This window comes from Nestor notabilis, unplaced genomic scaffold (assembly GCF_000696875.1).
Source record: "Nestor notabilis isolate BGI_N333 unplaced genomic scaffold, ASM69687v1 scaffold11615, whole genome shotgun sequence".
NCBI classification, from domain to species: Eukaryota; Metazoa; Chordata; class Aves; order Psittaciformes; family Psittacidae; genus Nestor; species Nestor notabilis.
In genome coordinates, this window is record NW_009928872.1 from 45,125 (window position 1) to 66,419 (window position 21,295).

The following is a 21,295-nucleotide window of genomic DNA, read 5'->3' on the forward strand; positions in this document are numbered from 1 at the left end:
GCTCGACATCCCTGAAGCATCAAGATACCACAAAACCCAACACAAACAGATGCTGTATTATTCTGCAAAATTTCCTTTCTGGTTTGTTTGTGGACTCTAAGTTTTGTAGCAACAAATGTTAAGGGTAAGCAAAGATGATGACTAAGACTTCTGGATGATATCCTCAATCACAATGGCTGATGGGGACCAAAATGCATTAGCCACAGGACCTGCACAAATGGGTAGCAGCAACAAAGGCTGAATCATAAGCACCCAAATGTGGCTGATCCATCTAACCAGGACCCTGCCTTGGCAGGAGGTTTGGACTAGATGAACTCCAGGGCTCCCTTCCAACCCTAATGATTCTGTGATCTTCAAGAAGTGTGTACCAATAGCATATGGAGACGCAGTAGGCAACTGACCAGCTCCATCCACCTCTTCCCTTGCCAGCTGAGCCACAATGACTGGTTTCATGCTTATTTTTAGTTTTCATCAACTGAGAAGTACAATGTGCTACCTTAAGCCACCTTCCTGGTAATCAGATTTCATGGCTGTTTAAAGTAAAATGCTGTGAATCATAAGATGATAAACTGAAAGGACTCACGCACCAGTTTTAATTGCTGGAGCCATGGGCAGTAACTTGCCAAGCAGTGTTTAATAAGCTGCTTTAAAAGTGCCCTCGCCCTTGGTTAGAGGATCAGTTTCTGAAGTAAGCAGGGACATGTAGGTAAGGAAAACTATTTCTGGGAAAAAAATATAAAGAGGGAGGGGGAAAAGATTTCTTGTTCTATTTTAAATTTAAGACCACATTGTAACACTCAGTTTGTGAGTAAATTTGCAAATAGTTATTTCATTTTTTCATTACTTTTCTGATGCCCACTGAACCCATTAGAGAATGATTAAGATGATGAATTTGAATGATTAATGAAAGATGAATCTGGGAACAGTAATTCTTTACTCATTCTACATTAAAACTATTAAGATACTTCAGCTACAGATCTGCATTTTGTTTTAAAAAGAAGCTTCATATCATTTGAGATAACTGTTCCTGAAACCAGGAAGGTGTACTATCCTTATGTTTTCTGAACATTTAAGTATTGTGGAGATATTATCATTTTTTATTTTCACCATGTTCAGCACTTTTTTTTTAACATATATTTTGAACCTGAGATGGGAGCAAAGGAACAGTAGAGAAATACTATGAAAACATGTGTCTCAGATTTCATTACAAAAGTGCTAAAGAAATAAATCTCTCTTGGGAATTTAAAAGTTATTATTTTTAGGAAATTACGTCAAGCAACAACTCTTAACTTTTTATTTTAGTATAATAAAGGAAGATTGACCTGGCAATTTCATTAGATAACTTCTGGCTAAAATACCTAAAAATTGTGTATTATCTCCACATCTACCACCACAGGGATAGGGTTGGAAGGGACCTTAAAGACCATTTAGTTTCATCCCCCTGCCACGGGCAGGGATACTTTCCACTAGACCAGGTTGCTCCAAGCCCCGTCCAACCTGGCCTTGAACACTGCCAGGGATGGGGCAGCCACAGCTTCTCTGGGCAACCTGTGCCAGCGCCTCACCACCCTCACAGGGAAGAACTTCTGCCTAATATCTAATCTAAATCTACCCTCTTTGAGTTTGGATGTCATTCCATCTGAACATCAAGAAACACCTTTTTATTGTGAGGGTGCCAGAGCACAGGCACAGATTGCACAAGTTGACCATCTGTACCTAGTAAAACATTATGGACATCAACCAGATACAAGACATATCAAAGTGAAAGTCACTTATTCGGTACCTTATTCCATCCACTGGCGTGGGCAGCTGTCTCTTGTGTGCGCTCTCGATATTCTTGATACGTCACCGGCCTGCAGAAGTTAAACCAACACTGAGAGTTATAAAAGGAAACAAAAGAACAAGAATAAATTAAAATTCTGAATTTTCAGAGAATGAAGTATTTTTACATGTATTACAGCAACTAATTGTCAAGAGCTAACAAGTCTTGCATTTCAGAACACGAAACACAGCATCAGACAGGGTCAGGAAGGTATCACCTTCTCCCAGTTACACTATTTCATATAATTAGTTAAGTGAATTTCATAATAATTTGTTACTCTACAACTTGAAGAGTTGAAGCCTTTATTTGCAAGAAACAGCACTTTTGGTCACAACATTTCAGTAATTCAGTATTTGTATTTCAGTAGATACCTCCATTTTAGATTTATCACATCTCTACTTCTTTGAATCGGGATGATGACATTTCTCTCTTCCATATTCTCTCCTCTAAGATCATATTGTATCTTAGAGCTGGTAACAATAAAGGCTTTCCGCTGAGCAACAGATGTGCAGCTTCAAAAGCAGTTGTCCTGAGCCAGATCATGACAAAAGGCAAGTTCAGACTTCAGTTTAAGGGAAAATAGTGGCAACTGGTACTGGACAGAAGACTGCTTATTGAACTCCAAGAACCTGTCATGCTCTAACAGCCTACTGTACCATAACATACTTGTTTATATGCATATAAGAGGACAGGAAAATATAAGCAAAATAAGTATTGCATCAAATAGCACTACTGTAGTAAACATGGGTAAAAGAACAGAGTTAAAGTACACTGGGGAAAATGTAATCTGGGTTTTTCATTTTAAGTTTATTCTATTAACTTCCTTGGTGCATTAGTTCCTGTAAAATGCAAATCCAAATGAATCAGTGGGATGAAAAGAGCAACAACAGCTGCAGGAAGGATATTATCAAGAGATTAAACAGTAGCTTTAGTTTGCCTTATAAAAAGGCATGCATGTCAACACATTTTCACAGGCATTTCAGACTTTTTATGTATGTATGAATGTATATAAATAGCGAAAATACTTAGAATGCAAATATTTTTTCATAGAAAACATAAGAAGACTAGAACATCAGGCTGCTAACAAGCTAGAACCACTTAAATTTCAAAGACCTCATCTCAGGAACTTTCCAAAAACAGTCAACCAAGAGTGCACCAGATACAACCCCTCTATGTCAGTCAGGCAATTACCTACAACCTTGAAGACATTTCAACTTAAAATGCTGTTATTTCAATTTACCACTTTAGACACACAAAAAGGGTGGGCTGCAAGGCTCACTGCTTATTTTCCAACTTGCTGCCAGTCTGTTGGTTGGGTTTTTTTATAGAATGAGGTACTTATCAAAACCTCAGCTCTTCAGAAGATACTAAATACAAGTTTTTAAGGTCACACAGGATAAATGCCTGGCTTGTAAAGGCAGATAAGCTCCTGCATTTCTGGAGGAACACACTAGCATACATTTTGCCACACAAGGAGAAATTTGTACCCCACATACTCTTTTCTATGGGTAAATAGTTGTTAGTTTACACAACACTGAACTTACTTTTTGACTCAATAGAAACTAAATATAGAAGCAGACTAGTTTTTGAAAGATAAATGGTGAGCTGACAGAGTGTACTTGGATGAGTCATGGAGAAAGACACAACCATCTTCATCTGTGTGGGCAGATGTTACATGGCACCTTTGCGGTGAAATCCAGCTCAGAGTCATAGAATCATACCCATAGGAAGGGTTGGGTTAGAAGTGACCTTTAAACATCGTGGGCAGGGACATTTTTCACTACATCAGATTGCTCAAAGCCTCATCCTACCTGACTTTGAACAGTCAGTTTTAAATTATATTGGTCATAAAAAGCCAACTCTTAGTTGTTGACTAGTTAAGCTAGTTAAGGAATAGGTCAATAGTTAAGAAATCACAGAATGATTGAGGTTGGAGGGCATTGCGCAAGAATATCCCACCTCCCTGCTCAAGCAGGGTCTCCTACAGCAGGTTGCCCAGAACCATGTCCAAATGGCTTTTGAGTATCTCCAATGGTGGAGATTCCACAAACTCCCTGAGCAACCTGCACCAGTGCTCTGTCACCCTCATGGTAAAAAGGTGTTTCCTGAAATTCAGATGGAATGACATCCAAATTTGTAATCTTCCAGAAGCCTGCCATAAAGGGTATTACCTTCGTAAGAGCATGAAATGACTCTCCGATGCATATATGGAATGCTTAAGGCCAATGCATTAGAAAGTTTACAGTAGGTAGTGGTATCTAGGCTTCCAGGATCTTGTTGTTCAAACAGTCCACGAACAGCTATGCAAACTCTGAAGGAGTAGTACTAGAGATTCTCATCTTCTTTTGAGTCGTATTATTTAAACCAATCCACAACACATAGACTAAGTAGCTATTTGCTAGTGCTGCCTTCACAACTGCATTTATGTAACTGTCCCTAAAGTTGCACCTTCCAAATCTCCACAAATACATTTTGGAGGTCAGTCGGAACAGCCAGACGTAGTTCATGTGGATCCATTAAAAATCAGGCTGGTGATTTATAATAGAAAACCAAGCAAGCACAATAATTTTACTAACTTGCAAAAGACATTAGTCAAGATAGTAGCATGCCAAGTACAATGTGCTATATAAGCTTAAACTGGCAGGACAGCTCTTAAGGCACCAAGGTTAGTCCAGAGGCCCAGATTTGCGTCAGATGTGTTCATGAACGGTGGTCATAAAGCATCTAACTACTGTCCTTCCAGGGAAACTCTCCCCCTCATCTAGAGCCAGACTACAAACAAACCTTTAGCTCCATTCTTAACTATAAAAGAAGTTAATCTGGCTACAGCCCAGCATTCATGAAATTGGCAATGGCAACTGGCAGCTGCCAGCTGCTAGTTCCACCAGCAACTCAAACTGCTTGAACTAGTCTCAGAAGTTCAATAATAAAAGCTTAGAAAAATGTTAGCATTTAAATTACTGCAAAAATCAAATACCACAAAGAAGTATTTGAACACTACAGCACAAAACAAAACAAAACAAACACCAGCCAGGTAAAGGAACATTGAAAAAGAAAGAAATGCAACACAAAATGTAATCCCATTTTTAGCATTTCAGCAGCTAACTTCAGTCACAATTCAAAAGGAAACACCTTCCCTTTGAAAAAAGCAACTGGAAACTCACTTGCTAAGCAAGCTCTGCAGTGCTTTGTGCAGATGTTCTTTAAATTCCTGGGACACTTTTTCCCCCAAATGAGCCAGGCAGTCTTCTATTGAGCTCTCTGGGTTGGCAGGACTGAACACTGGGGAAGTGTGGCAGTCAAATCCTGTAGTGGTAAATGCTGTGAAGCAAAAGTATACCAAAAAAAAGAAAATAAAAGAGATTCACGTAAGAACATCAACAGTGTCAGCTCTCTCATCCCACCAGTGAATACAGTTTACATAAGGGATGAAGAAATCCTAACTCTACAGTCAAAGCATGCTATGAACAAATTGTAGTAAAACATTTTATGAATATGGTTCAAATATACTCTGGAAGTGGTACTTACAAGCCACTTACAAATGGCACTTACAAGCCATAGATGACTTGGAGTTACATTTCCCCTCCACCTCTTATTTTACAACTGCATCCTAACCAGCAAGTTAACTGAATGTGCAGCTGCTCTCAATCTTAGGCTGATGCCAACCCTGATGGAGCAGCAAGAGAGTCTCTTTTCCATGGTTTCCATGGTATGTCCACACATGGACATATGCATCTACAGCAGTACTAGAAGACAATTTTTTAAACAATATTTTGTTCACATAACCTTTTCCTTCTCAGTTTAAAATTTCTAGGAAAGGTCTATATGAATGAACGTAAACAGATATAGAGCCTTTCTACTTCGTGTTTCCAATTTGCAGAACACATGCAAAGGCAAGATTGTTCCCAAATCATCCTTTGCTGGGAGTCCTATAAAAGTCACATCTACAAGTAAAGCATGTCACAAAAAAAATATCAACCTGGTGGAACTGAGAAATCTGATGGTTTAAGCCCACACTCCTCTGTTAGCTACTGAAGAATGATTTCACTTCTGTCATCAACTGGAGCAGCTTACGGGCTGCTTACATTTCATTATTTATAGTAGCCTATTAAATGACATTTAATTGTTTGCTTTGGCTAGACTCCACCACTCCAAACAGTAATGTTTAACTATTTTACTTCATGAGAATGTGTAGAACTCTTAGGTGGGGAGGAGGGTAAAGAGATTAAATGCATTCAAAAATATCTCTAACTAGAGTACCTGTTACAAATTAACCACCAATATAGTGCATAGAGATTATCTACTGAAAGGGGAAAAGCAGAAGAGCACCTTCCAAGATTTCTTCATCAAGATGTTTTAGCTCCTCCTCAATTTCTATTTTAATCTTCTCCAAAGCTTCTTTCTCCAAAGCATGTTGTGCAATAAGCTGTTGTTGAGTCCCTAAAAGAAGCCAAAGAAATTATTCAAATGTAGTATTTCAAATAAGGTAGGTAATAGAACATGATATTGAAATATTAACTGTTAAAGGAATTCAAGGTGAAAGTTCTATTTTGAGCAGCAGCATAAAAAGTATGATCCCTTTAGAGCACTTACTGCTAAAGTTTTATTGTATGAACCCAGAAACACATAAACTTCCAGGCCTATTCAAGACAGAATAGGTACTTCAAACATGAATATATTATAAAAAAAAATAGAACAATAAAGCCATAAACATAACAGCCTTAAAACCAAACTTCACTTAAATTTAAGATCAAAATCAAACCATAATTGTCAGTCAGTGGTCAACTCTCATCTCCTAATCAAGTCATTTAGGAATTTGAAAAGTCTGCATATCCCCAGAAGCACACATGCTGTGGTTTGGGTCAATGAGCACATACTCCATGTGCTGACTCCAGATATTTGATAACAGGTTGTTTCAGCCGTATCATTCAATAATCTTAGCTATAATGCCGTAGCAAAACAAACACTAAACTATTTCCAAACAAGTCAAGACATTTAAAACATTTGAATCTTTAAGGAACTGCTTGCTGAATGTCAACCTTTCCAATATGAGGCCGTACGGCAAAGTAGCTCCTCAAGTAACTGTTTTATGGGATGGGAATTAGTGGAATGACTGAATGTCTCGGAAAGAGTTCCAGCTCAAAACTTTTGCTATTTAGCTGCTTTTTCTTTGGGTTTGCTCATCTTTATTTCTTCCATCAGCTTTCAAGCATGTTTTCAAGTCCTATTCTTAAAGCACGCCACAGAAACTGTTCTGTTACCTACTGTCTTATTTTCACTAAACACCACTGAATCGAATTCTACCATCTGAAATTTTCTTCTTCCTTTCTTTCAATTCATTAAAACATCCTACTTAGAGATAAAATAGATCTGTTATACCCACATAAATAAAAAAGTGAATTTTGTAACAACTTACTCCTGATACTGTCCTGGTTTTGGCTGGGATAGAGTTAATTTTCCTCCTCGTAGCTGGTACAATGCTGTTTTGGCTTTAATCTGAGGACAATGGTGACAACACACCAATGTTTCAGCTGTTGCTAAGTAATGCTTACTCCGATCAAGGACTTCTCAGTGTCCAATGCTCTGCAAGTGACCAGATGCATAGAGACTGGGAAGGAGCAGAGATAGGACACCTGACCCAAACTAGCCAAAGGGGTATGATATACCATAGAACATCACACTCAATATATAAACTATCCTTGGGGTGAGGCTAAATAAACAAATAAAATACACTTCAAAGCTTCCCTTTGCTAAGTATTCCACCTTCCAGCCATTTCCTTCCCTGAGTTTTGGGTCAGTTACCAGTCCTCATTAGCCCTGCACTCTGCTGCTTTCAACAGTATCAATGACTGGGTTATACCAAACACATTCTTCACTCTCTTACTTCTGAATATTCCTTAAAGTCTTTTCTGGGACTTCATGATCTCTTGTGTCCATGATTTAAATACCACTTTCTGGCTGACCTTCTGATAATGTTGCCTGTGTCCATAGTTTCTTACTCATGCTCCCAAATACCGATGACTCTCCAACTTTCTGCATCTACGCCAACTGCCTACAGCTCTACCTAGGCATCTAGACATTGTTCCACTCTACAGATGTTCTTCACTCAGTTGAAGAAAATAAAAAAGGAAAGGATTTATATCTGTAATGTTGGTATCATCTGACTTAATTTCTTCCTCACGTTTTACATCCAAATCTTCAAGTAGGTCCAGCAACACCCAGTGTAGCTTGCTGGCATGTTTTTCTTGTATTTTCCTGATTTCAAGACACTAAATCATAATTTGGTGTCTTATGAACAACCGTCTGTTTTCTTCGGTTCATCTCTATTTAAACCTGCTTGAACTTGTTGTATCGCCTTCTCCTTTCCTCCATAATGGACACACAGTGTGACTAGTTTTCATATCAGAGTGTGAAAACCTACAAGCAATGATACTAGTTAACACACAGAGATGTGCAGTACAGTACACTGTGCATTTTCTGTTTTTAAAAAAACACTAGACAATAAGCTTGCAAGGTCTCCTACATTTGGAAAGTAAGTTAAAAATACACTGAATGTGTGCTAAAGATTAAAAACTCAGTGCCCAATAGATACCTGTGAGGCAAAATCATTCTAAACCAACGTACAGATTGGTGTAAAATATTCAAGGAAGTCCTTATAGCAGGCTTCCACTTCCTAAAGGGACCTACAAGAAATCTAGAGAGGAACTTTTTACAGTGGCATATAGTGACAGACAAGGGGGGATGGCTTTAAACTGACAGAGGGACTGGCACAGGTTGCTCAGAGAACCTGTGGCTGCCCCATCCTTGGCAGTGTTCAAGGCCAGGTTGGATGGGGCTTGGAGCAACCTGCTCTAGTGGAAGATGTCCGTGCTCATGGCAGGGGGATGAAACTAAATGGTCTTTAAGGTCCCTTCCAACCCAAACCATTCTATAGCTCTGTAATTTATGTGAACAGCTTAAACGAACAACAGGTAGTCAGTTTAATTCCATTTTACTTAACCACACATCATCACTGTGCTCAGAATAACTTTATTTAGCTTCTTAAATCCATTCTCAGACAGTCTCTCTTTGCCACTCTGAACAATAAATTCCAGAGAGGAGTAAACTGGTTAATGAACAGACACTCACTAATGCCTTGTCAGACCCTTTAAGTTGCCTCTTTGAATGACTGAACCACTGCTTTACAGTCAAGTGCGACAAGTATATGCAAGTACAAACTCTTATTTTAAGCTGGGCTTCACCCTGTATATGGAAGGGATGGGGGTATTCAGAAGAGCACCCGTTCTCATGGGACTAATGTGATGATGATCACACATGACAAGCTGTCATACTTGATAATAAGTCACCCGGAAAATGGAAGGAAGAGAAATTCCATTGCTGCCAGTGTACAAAAGAGCTGTTTAGATAATCAGTGCTGCAGTCAATGGTTTCCATCTCGTAACACCCACAACTTTGCAGCTGCTGCTGATTCCAATAGCACCTGACTCTTCAGTTGTGCCAAAACATCAAAAATGTACCCCTCCCAGGCCAGTGACTTTGCACTGTTTATTCCCCTAATTATCAATGAACTTCAGCTTTCTGCATCTCCTGTATGTCAAACACTGCCACCAAAAATTGCACCCAGTGTTGGAGAACAGCATATTTCAATATCAAATGTCCTAAACAGGCAGTATCTTTCTCTCCTTAAACAACTTTGAAATCAGTTTGCAAACAAGTAGAATAAAACAGCAAAAATAGATTCCAGAGGATAAGAACACATTTTCATGTTTAGTAATGCAAATAGTCATCATAAGAAGGCTCAGCTTAAAAGAAACTAAAAAAGCCAAAAATATTAAGACCCAAGAAGAGAAGAGACAAGACTTTGCCAACTAGCAGTCACTTTTTTTTGTGGGCAGAGAGAAGGCTTAATTAAGAGGGAATTCACAGTCCTGGAGGGACCACATCTTTTCTAAGTGACACCCCAAAATCTTCCTTTCCTTGGCTCAGTTCAGGAAATGGCTCCCTTACTAGCACAAACTGGATTGGTCTGACCTACAACATTCACCTTTTCAGCCTGTGACTTTTCACCCAAAGTAGGTATATTTTGCCCAAACAGGAAGGTTTCTTGAGAATGAGTTATTCATCTAAGCTAAACCCACTGCAAAAATGCCTTCATTTCCTACAGGCCAGCAGTAGGTGCGATGAAGAGTAAGTGAAGATACACAGATGGAGTACAAAGAAAACCAAGATATTCTGCAACAGTCAGTGCATCACCTGATGGCAGAAAATCTGGCAATGGCAAGTATCCAACCCGTGATGGTCAAAACTGTATAAATGGGATACTACTGTTGGATTTAGCATGGCCACTAAGGAGCCATGAGCTCCCATACAATGCATGAAACCTGACCATCTCTGCCTACCTGTACATGTAATCCCTGGGATGTAAAAGAGTTCACTTCTAACCAAAGCATGTGAAAAACAAACTAAAAACCCATCTCTCTTGGCAACCCTGTTCGACACTGTTCAGGTGTAAAAAACGTGTGTGGGAAACCACTAAAATACCTTGACCATTGACTATATACAGCACTTCACACAGTAATTCCAAAACAGGTAAGTGGTTAAAAGAACATCATGCACAACAAGTGGATTAAAGTACTGTGGATAGCATCTCAGGGAAACTGTAAAACTGTCAAAACCTTGTCCATCTCTTGATTAATCTATGCCACCATGCAGTAGTGGCACTGATTATAAATCTTCCAGATGCTATGTGAGCTAAGAGATCATTCAAGATTTCTCATTCTGACAAGGAAAACACAGAAAAAATACTTCACAATCTTTGTTATAGCCACAGGCTCATGAGATGGGATCAAACCGTGTGGTTTAAAAACAGAAAATACACTGAAAGTTACTCCTTGATGAAACACAAAGAAGCATTTATAATACAAATATATTGAATCACAAAACCAAAGTATTTTGACTCACTTAAAAAGTCAGTAGTACTAACAACTACAGCAGACTGGAAGCTTCTCTACTGAGCGTGAACTTCAGGGGTCAGAATGCAGAAATGTTTTCAAAACCTTGATATATGTATTCTGTGTATAAACCAGTACTTACAGATAGTACAAGAGTTCTGAAAAAATACTAAAGCATCTCTCCACAATGTAATGAAGAGCTGAGAGCTTCCACACATTTCAAATAATTGTCCTTGTCTGAGGCCTCAAACCACGTGAACTCACGCAGATGATACCTTATCACGTGTGTTTTATCAGATTTAGCTGACCAATTTGTGTTATTCACCTACCTGAAAAACTATCTAAAAGTAACAGAATTTATGGCTAATGCACTTTGCTTTAAATAAACTGAAGTCAGTGCTATGCAGAATCACTATTCTGCCAAAACTGTAATAGGAATAATCTCTCAAACTGTTGCCCAGTTAAGTTTGCTAGGTTTTCCTCTGGAGACACTGAAATCCGCTACAGAGTACTACACTGAAATAAATCAACAACAGAATACCATAGAGCTGTAATGTTAAAACACTTGTTTGTCTAATAAAACTGCCTGCTCTACAACAGCCTGGAATACTGTTGGTGGTTCTCTCTTCAGACCCTGCACTGAAGAGGAGCTATCTAATAAAAATATCAAAGTAGTGATCAGATGTTGACTTAGAGCAGCCTTCTTTGCTTGAAGCCATAAGTGGTTTTAGGTCTTACAATTGAAGCCATTTTTCTTGCAACAAAATCAAGACCAAGCAAGAGATCCACAAGGAAATACAGTGAGGTAATTTTCTGTATAACTTGTCTGAGTTCTCTCTTTACTAAATAAAACCCCTCTGAAAATCATCAAACTCGTAAAGCATATTATGTCTAAAAAAAACCTTGAAATCTAAAAAATATCTTCAACATTTACTCTTGTCTGAGTTTTTGGAACAAAACCACATACATCAGGAAGAGAACTCTCTAGTACAGAATGCAGGAAAGCAGAGGTTCATGCGAGATGACGGTAGGAGGAAAAGGAGGGCAATGGACAAAACCATTCCATTTCTCCCACCACTTCTAGTAGAGATAAAATAATACCACTCCTGTTGGGAAAGACGGCTTTTTTGGTTGGTTTTTTAGCTGTCAGTTACACTTTCTAGTTTAAGTGGCGTGTTGAAACTTCACTGTAATCTGGGACAGCACTGTAGAACGGGAGTTACAGAAATACCAACTACATCTAGTGTGCCATGTTCTGGGTTCATGCAATGGGAAGAGAAATCCTCCAGCAAGTGATACAAAGTGGCTGTAAGTAGGATCCTGCTCTGAACTGCCCTCTAGAGGAGTCCCTCACTCTGGCACTGAAGGAGAGTAAAGAGGTTGACATCTCTACAAGGGCATGTAGAGACAGGACAAGGGGTGATGGCTTTAAGCTGACAGAGGGGAAATTTAGATCAGATATAGGAAAAAACTCTTCCCTGTGAGGGTGGTGAAACACAGGTTTTCCAGAGAAGCTGTGGCTGCCCCATCCCTGGCAGTGTTCAAGGCCAGGTTGGATGGGACTTGGAGCAACCTGGTCTAGTGGAAGGTGTCCCTGCCCATGACGAGGGGCTGGAACTAGGTGATTGTTAAGGTTCCTTCCAACCCAAACCATCCTATGATTCTATGATTACGAGGGCAAACTAAAACTAGGCTTTCTGGATCCTCCCCTTATATTGTAATATGATACAGAAATAAAACAAAAAGTACGGACTTATTTGGATCTAAGAAAAATAAATGAAGGGAAAGTACTATATAGCACAGTCAATATGAATGAAACACATAAAACAGAGAAGTGTTCTGTAACTGAAATAGAAATAGGTAATAACCAAAAATCACTGCTCCCACTGTTTCCCATGAAAGGTCTGCCAGCACAATAACCAAATTACAGCAAAGTAAGACTAAGTGACAGTTACTTTGTATCAGAAACCTCTCAATTCATAAATAAACAGCACTCAGCCATGGAGTGCAGAAAGACTACTGACCAGCATTTTAAAGTGTCACAAAAATCATCAGTGAAAGGAACTTGGGACCAGTCAAGATACTGTATCAAGGACTGACGGCAGTGCTTAAAAAACACACTGACAAGCATAATGTAATGTCATACTGTTATTATCCTTCATATGTCTTCATTACCAAATACCACTACCTTCCTTCTCCTGATGGGATTCTACAAAGCAACTATTAATTCTCATTTACTGGTTTTCACATCTCCTTTGTTCTAACCAGGTTTCTCAGACCACGCTTGTTACTGTAATACCCAGCTCCCTCCTGGCAGTGCATTAGGCAGTGCAGGTAATATCCATTATGGCCTGCTGCTTCTCTTGCTGTCTCCCTGGGGGAGAAGATAGAGCATACAGAGCAGAGCTGGTACAGCTCTCCACAAGTAGGCATCACCCACCTGCCAGACAACAAGGAGATACAGACTGTATATATAAACTACTTTATATTCAAAGAAGATGCATACGGTACTTCAAAATAAACACATAGCTGTTACCACCCATATACCCTGGGAGTACAGCTGAAACAACTGTGCAGTTACAAGCAACGACAGAGTAAGTAGGAGAAAGGGTTTTTAAAAAGTAACTGTCAGACAAATTAAAGCTATTGAAAGCACAGAAAGAAAAAAAAAGCACCAGGAAAAGTGAATTAGGAAATAATTAAACAAGTCCTGAAGCAGAAGGGTAGTGTTTGCACTTAGTTCAGTAACAGCCTTAAGTCCATCCAAAGTGTTACAAAAAAGAGTGAGAAACAAGATGACAGATTAAAAGTAAGAGAAAAATACTTTATCCAGAGGCTTTGAACAGAAAGCAGTAAAAAAACTAAAAGAGAGATCTAATTACAGTGAAAGATGACCAGGAGAGGAGAAGCTGTGGTCACTGTTTGTTTTGGAAGTGAGGGTGGGGAAAATGTAGGAGAATCTCCAGTTTATGAGGGAAGGTTTAGAGCAACATGGATGAAAGAAGAGATTTGGGAAGTATCAATGCTATTTTAATACTGAAGTATTTTAATAGCAAATCCAACTGCAGCCTACTGTCACACAAGCTAACATATTTAAATAATATCTGAAAAGTAGACTCAGCAGTTATCTTTACTCAGGAGCTTAAAAGTCCTCTTAACTGACTAAAAATTTTTATTTCAGCATTTGTAGCCTCCTCTTTATAAAGTTTTAATATTGCTCTTTAATTCAAATACTTCTTTGACATTTCAGTAATAAGAATCGGTTGAAAATTTTCCCCTCAATTGCCAAGTTATTAAAAAACCCAACTTTTTCTGAAGCATGTATTTACAGAACAAAGCAGAGTCTTGCACATTGTAGTTTTATACGTATTCAACACATAGTATAATAGAATGGTTTGGGTTGGAAATGACCTTAAGATCATCTAGTTCCAACCCCCCTGCTATGGGCAGGCACACCTCACACTAGACTATGTCACCCAAGGCTCTGTCCAACCTGGCCTTGAACACTGCCAGGGGTGGAGCATTCACAACTTCTTGGGCAACTATTCCAGTGCCTCACCACCCTCACTGTGAAGAGCTTCTTTATATCTAACCTGAAATTCCTCTGTTTAAGTTTGAAGCCATTACCCCTTGTCCTACCATTACAGTCCCTAACGAAGAGTCCCTCCCCAGCATCCTTGTAGGCCCCCTTCAGATACTGGAAGGCGGCTATGCAGTCTCCACGCAGCTTCTCTTCTCCAGGCTGAACAGCCCCAACTTTCTCAGTGTGTCTTCGTATACGAGGCGTTCAAGCCCCCTTATCATCCTCGTGATCCTCCTCTGGACTTGTTCCAACAGCTCCATGTCCTTCTTATCTTGAGGACACCAGAACTGCACACAGTACTGGAAGTGGTCTCATGAGAGCAGAGGGGCAGGATCACCTCCATCGACCTGCTGGTCACGCTTCTTTTGATGCAGCCCAGGATACGGTTGGCTTTCTGGGCTGTGAGCACACACTGAAGCCGGCTCATGTTCAGTTTCTCATCAACCAACACCCCCAAGCCCTTCTCCGCAGGGCTGCTTTGAATCTCTTCTCTGCCCAACCTGTAGCTGTGCCTGGGATTGCCCTGACCCAGGTGTAGGACCTTGCACTTGGCTTGGTTAAACTTCGTAAGGTTGGCAACAGCCCACCTCACAAGCGTGTCAACTGGCGAATTTAAACATTTCCAGCTACAGCCCAGTTATCCCAGATGGGATATTGGGAATAAGATGTTACTGCTAAAATAAACACACTTTCCAACAAAGGATTTTACGAAACCACATCTTGGCACTAAGGTGCCTCTCCTTTCACAGACCACGGATGCAGTCAAAGTGGAAGTAACATACATAAATATACTAAGATGAATTTTATAAATTATATATAATATAACTAGCATATGCTATAGGCTTTAGTGCCAAACTGATAAAATTTCGTTTCTGTCGTAACTTTGATGCTATCTTTTCTTTTCAGGAACTTCTCACTTCATGACAGGTAAGTTCAGTAAATGACAGAGTATGCATTATTAAACACTTGTTAAAAAAAAAGATTCTGAAGACTGAAACAAAAGATACTGAAGACTGTCTTTGATGGGCTTTTTAAATACACCTTTCATAATAGTAAGTTCTGAATCACAGGAAATAGTAGTGACTGAAACTTGTCATTAAGAGTGACAAGCCACCCAAACAATCTTGACAAACATTGTTTAAGTGCTTGCCACCACAAAATAAAGTTTTACTACCTAGGTTTATGTGAAACACAACCTAATAAACTTAATTTATTCTGCCTTCTATATATTTATTTAACCTCCTGTGTGCATAAACCTGTCCTGGTAGAAACATCTGACTCTATCTGACTCCTTGACTTCTTAAAAATAAACAAATAAATAGATGGAGCATAGGCCAGGTTAAGCTTCACATCTCTGCACTACTGCTGACTGACAACAACAGAAGCATTAATCTAATAGGACAAAACTATTCAGCACATGAGATTGCTCAAGGTGTTGCCCAGAGTTTATGCTGGTAAACACCATCTCACCCCTGCTCACTTCTACTTTCTGCTCCAAAATAAGCAAGCATGGGCTCAAATTCTCAAGACAGCTCAACAAAGACAATATACCCACTCCTCTTCACCTCAAGACAGCTACAAAACCTGCTTATATTTGCTTCATAAACACCAATCAGTGCTGGCATAGCTCAAATTAAAACAGGAATCTAAATACAAATGAACGGGTTTGTTTCCATCAGCATCTCTCCCCATTATTTTAAATGAATAAAATGAAAGACACATTACACTAAACATCAGGCTAACATTCTGCATCCATGCACAAACAGCTGAAGAACTAATTGCAAATATAGTAAATAGGTACAGATTAATATGCAAATATTACCTTGCGTTGAAGGAGGAGGATGCTCCTGAGGCTTCTCTTGTGACAAAAGTCCCAGGTAGCTGAGAACTACATACTTTGTTTCATAGTGAAATCCTACAGGCACAGCAGTAGAGGACGCCATCGGGTTGGCTTGCGATGTGGCAGCACACTTGTGGGGCACGTAGGGTTTTCTCTGCGTAACTGGGGAAGACTGTAAGGAAAGAACAGAGTGTTTTGTTTGGGTTTTTTAATAAGGCTGCAATAGGTCATGAACTCAAACTTCACAAGGAATTATGTAACGATCGTGAGGTAATATCCAGGGTTTTGCCCTAATATCCTATGTGTTCTTTTTTGAATCAGAAACATGCAGAGTAAAACCAGCTGCCCCCCAGCCCAGCACTCTGCCTGTGGGCTGCCAGCAGTGGCATTTTTCACTCTGGCCTGGCACACATACTCTCACATTAAAGCAAATTGGACAGTTCCCCACCATGTGTCTGCCTCCTAATGCCTCCCAACTCAATCACACGCACAAATGCATATGTATTCATGGCAGGGAGGTTTTGAAGGATTATGAAGACTTAGTTAACTACAATGTGAGGTAACAAGACAGGTTCAGAGGAGCCTCTCTTCCCCTAAGCCTCTGACAAGTATATTCCTGATTCTCTGCTTTCTCAGATTCACTATTGTAATGCTACAAAATTTTAATGCAGAAAAAGTGACCACAATTGCCTTGAATTCATTTTACTGTTCCAATAGCAATGGAAAACACATGGTCAACAGAGGAAATTCCACATTCATTGTAGGGATTGAAAGAACAGATGGTAGTGTGACCTGGATTTCTCACCCAGACATTGAAACTTACAAACTAGAAATCCACACCTAACAGCAACATTTGGCCTAAGAACTTCCATGTTTTACTGTAATTGTTTTGTTAGGGTTTGAGTTTTTTTCAAACATCCAAATAAGAACAGCAGGAAAAGCTAACATAGAGAGACATTAGTAACAGCCATAAAGAACAAGGGGGAAAAAAATCTCACAAAGCAACATGAAAGTGGGGAAAAAAGCCACAAAACAGACTGAAAAGAAGTTTCAGATTAATCAACATGGTTTAGCTCCTTACATCAGGAACAGTCTGGATAACTACTTCTAATGTGCTATCAACTTGATGAATCAAATAATTTTGAGGTTTACATTAAAGCCCTAAATATTATTAAATTCTCCATCACTTCAAAGAGTCATTCCCAAATAAGTAGTAGCCTACATTCTTGGCCAATGTCTAAATGAAAGGCATGCAAAAAAGTTCATGCTACAAGAATAGATACTTAACAGATAGTAAAGGAGCCAGACAATTTACTAGCGTGAGACTGCAGGTTCATTCAGAAGAAAAATTTAAACAAAGTGTAAAGTCTAAAGCAGGTAGAATGAGAAAAATGTCATATACAGAGAACAGAAGTTGGAGCATCTCCAGAGAGTTCCCAATTACACTGGAAATACCTTGAGAATAAGAGAGAGAACCAAGCTCCCAAACCAAAGCACAACCTGCAATTGAAGCCTCAAAACTAAAAATAATACTAATAAACAGAGCAAGTAAAAGAAAAGCATTGACCTGTCTAGCTATGCAAGATGTCTGGGCTAATTTCTAACCCCCTCTTCCCTGGAAAGGAATTCAGATTAATAGCAGTTTACCCTGGTTACTGAGGATAAACAGAACTGTAACTGTGCTGTGGTGTGGTTCCTGTGTGAGTTAGGTAGCTTGGCAAAGAAAAATTCATCCATCAAACTAAAAGCCACAAAAGGAAAAGAGTTGGTGTAAAATTGGCCAAGTGTTCTTTCTTTAATCTTTAGCAACCCTAGCTTCTGAAACTCATTCAGTATTGAAAACAGAAGAGGACTCTTTCGTGAAGAAAGAAGTCTGGAAGCCCTGCCTCTTGCCATGTATTTCAAAATGCCTGATATCCTTTAGCAGAAAGATTCAGTTGAGTCTTTGCTATGGCTTGAACCAAAGCAGCGATGTATATAGGGAAGAACCAATGTTGAAGCTTTGAGTCAGCACTCATCCCTGTTCCCTTGGAGTAGTAATTCTACATTTATGTTGCCTCTTCCATCCCAGAGTGCTCCTCAGGCAATGTATCATGATTCAGAAATGTAAGAGATTACAGCAGAGGATAAGCACAGCTTTTGCACAATACACAGTTACCTTTCAGCTACTTCCAGAAACTGAGTTTTGTAAAGCAGGGAGATATGGCAAAAACAACTGCTCAGAAGACTTTAGGATCCTTCAACAATAGACCTGCTCTTTGGACCAGATCCCCAGATGTCATCACATCACAGGTTCACATCACCAGGTGCGAAAGATGCCATTCACCAAAAAGCAAAAGCTCCCCAGCACATTTCAGTTCTGGTTTGTTCAGTAGAGATCCACAGTCCTGAAATCAACATGCTTTTTGCAATGCCTGAGCCACAGCGAATGGGAGCCCTTCCAGACAACCTGAAGTGATCTGTCCTGAAAGAATCAGTCTGATAGATGGTCCACTGATGTCCAGACACTATGCTGTCAATCAAAGAACAAGTCTGAATATATAACAGAGATTATTATTCAAAATATAATTCCAAATCAATGCAGAAAATGAAAAACAGTGAAACAATCAAAGCAAGTGCCACTGTCCAGACCAGCACAGTGATCCACCTGCAACAGTGAGACCTAAATCACACAGATCTCAGCATGCTTAGCTCAGCACCTCTGGAGAGAGGAGGAAAAGTGGGAGAATCAGACCACAGCTTACTTAGTGATTAATGCTTCCCTGGGAAAAGAATGAAGAAAAAAAGCTTTATATGAAAAGAAAGTAATCACTTTGGTTGCTATATTGTGAAAGGTAGTTTTATGCAAAAATGAGAAGGGAGACTTCAGAATGGAAGAAATATCTTCAGCTTCTCATAAAAAGAATGTCAGACTGGAAAAGCACTTCAGAATCACTGGCCTTTCCTTGAGAGAAGCCCACAGCACAACTACTGAATTACTCATTTTCAACTGTGAATGACTGGGTTTGTTTACAGAAAGAAATAGAGAAATATTGACTCAGATACTGTAAATATCTCAGAAAAGGACATTTTTCAGGAATAAATGGGATTAAAAAAGGACATGCAGCTTGAGAGGCCAAATCAGAGGAAGGAGAGCTTTTCTCTGCAGGATCAAAATGGAAGACATCCAGAAACTGTTCAAGAGAGTAAGACAAAGGCTTGTAGGGGAGATGTAACAGAGCAGAGCAAAACAGGGCATTATACAGACTACATGAGCCTCAAAGTAAAGGCAAGAGGGTTACTTCTGGTGCAACTGTAAAAAAAATGACCTTTCTCAATTCCTGCACCCTTGGGGGAATGAAAGGCTACCTATGTCTTTGAAGCTTGCTTACTTGTTACTCCTCCGGCCCTGCTGTTACTTGTTTCATGTGGGCTGAGCTGCTCAGCCGACCGGAGAACAGGAGTTCCAGTTAGACTTACATTTCTTCATGCAATCTGTTACATCCTAATCCACAGAAGAGTTTACACTAGATAATAGGCAAGGCAAGTCACTGAATATAAACCCCTCGCGATGAGGCTCTACTATGTTTTCATCCTTACCTGCAAAATCCTATCGTGCACCAAGCTGTGCTTACTGTGCATCACTCTGAAGTCAAAGTGCAACAGCACTATGGTAACTGCCCGTAAGAACAGTTCAGCAGCTGCCACTAAGATCCAGTGTGCTTCTATTTGACTGTTGCAAGTCCAGTTTCCTTTTGCATTTAGAGCTGAAGCCTTACAAAGTATTTTGCTGCATGTTTTTAAACAAAGCAGTGGATGATTGATATCACTACTGATTTCTAATACACTAAAAACACACATCCAGAAACTGCCCCTCACCTGTCACAGTTTTTTTACAAATACCACCACCACCATGACCACAGTTAAGTTCTGCTTGAAAAAGGAGTCAATCTAGGGGTGGATACAGTTCCCACCTACGGTCCACGTTGTCAAGCCTCACTTACCAGCTACAAACTTAACCATCCTAGACAATGGCATTAGCAGAACACTTCCTGCTGCTGGAGAATTGTTTCAAAGCGTGGTCTCAGTCAGCAAGCACTTGCCCAAGCACAGGGAGATTTAGCAAGGCAACAAAACAGTAGCGCTGCAGTTCAAATCATTTTTAGGGCAGTGTGCCACTGATATGTTCACAGGTTTGGGCCATCGTGCTGGTATCAATCCCTGCATTAGCTAACCACTCTCAGTACATTCTAATCTGCAGCCTTCTTTATCCAAATGTACCAAACTTCAAGGAGTTGCAGGTCTACAAAACCACACCCTGTATCAACAACATGGAAAATATTCAATTGCTCTGCAACCTTAACAGAAAGCCTGTGTAGGGATTTGGGATGAGACTTGCATGTGCAGACTAGTTTAAACTGGCAGTGGTTTGTCTCTGAATTCAAACACTTCACATAACAGGACTTTCCAAAGCACCAGACTGTGATCAAGTTGGGAGATAAATTCTTCAGAATACTTTTCCAACAAGATATGAGGGTGTGTCTAAGAGACTGTTTTTAATAAACTGAGAATTACTGAGTTCAAACATGTCAGCTCCTACTGGAAATTAATCAATATTGCATCCATTACTGATCCTCTAGTGGCACTTAAGGGATAGAAGTACTGGAAAACACGATAATTGCCTATCTGGGCAGAGGTTTTAGTTGATCTTAGAGGGAGATGTAATTAAGTGAGCATTCTAGGCAAATGGTTTGGGTTTTTCTCTTCTAAGAAGAAAATCAAAATGTACAAGTTATCTGGTACAATGGTTCTCATCCTTTCCAGCTTTAAACCGCCTTACCACAATATTAAGTCATGACAAGCTCAGCTTTCATTAACCAGCTTTCATTCACTTTAACGTGTCAAGCGCTATGTGGCTTTGAAGGCGACCATGAGGACAGGCAGGTGAGGCGCTCGCTCCAAGTTTCAGCGGCGCCAGACGAACGCAGAGCCGGAGCAGACGAGCAGCCTGCGAGAGTGCAGCGTAAGCTACTCAGTTACTACGGCGATGAATGAGATATTTATATCCGGGCAGAACCGGCAAGGAGCAAAGAGCCGGCATGAGTCAGCCGGCGGGGTCC

The 21,295-nt window shown here is 39.8% G+C and overlaps 1 protein-coding gene across 1 annotated transcript in view; it reads right to left on the bottom strand.

Annotated features, from left to right (window-relative positions):
* The window catches only part of BCL2L13 (BCL2-like 13 (apoptosis facilitator)), a 33,256-nt gene extending 16,957 nt beyond the window's left edge, over positions 1-16,299 (bottom strand). The window contains exons 1-4 of the mRNA XM_010014726.1: positions 16,179-16,299; positions 6,152-6,262; positions 4,987-5,143; positions 1,784-1,853 (exon numbers count right to left, since the gene is read on the bottom strand). Coding sequence (XP_010013028.1) covers positions 1,784-1,853; positions 4,987-5,143; positions 6,152-6,262; positions 16,179-16,299 — 459 coding nt within the window. The remainder of the gene's footprint in view (positions 1-1,783; positions 1,854-4,986; positions 5,144-6,151; positions 6,263-16,178) is intronic.
* Positions 16,300-21,295: the final 4,996 nt, after the last annotated feature.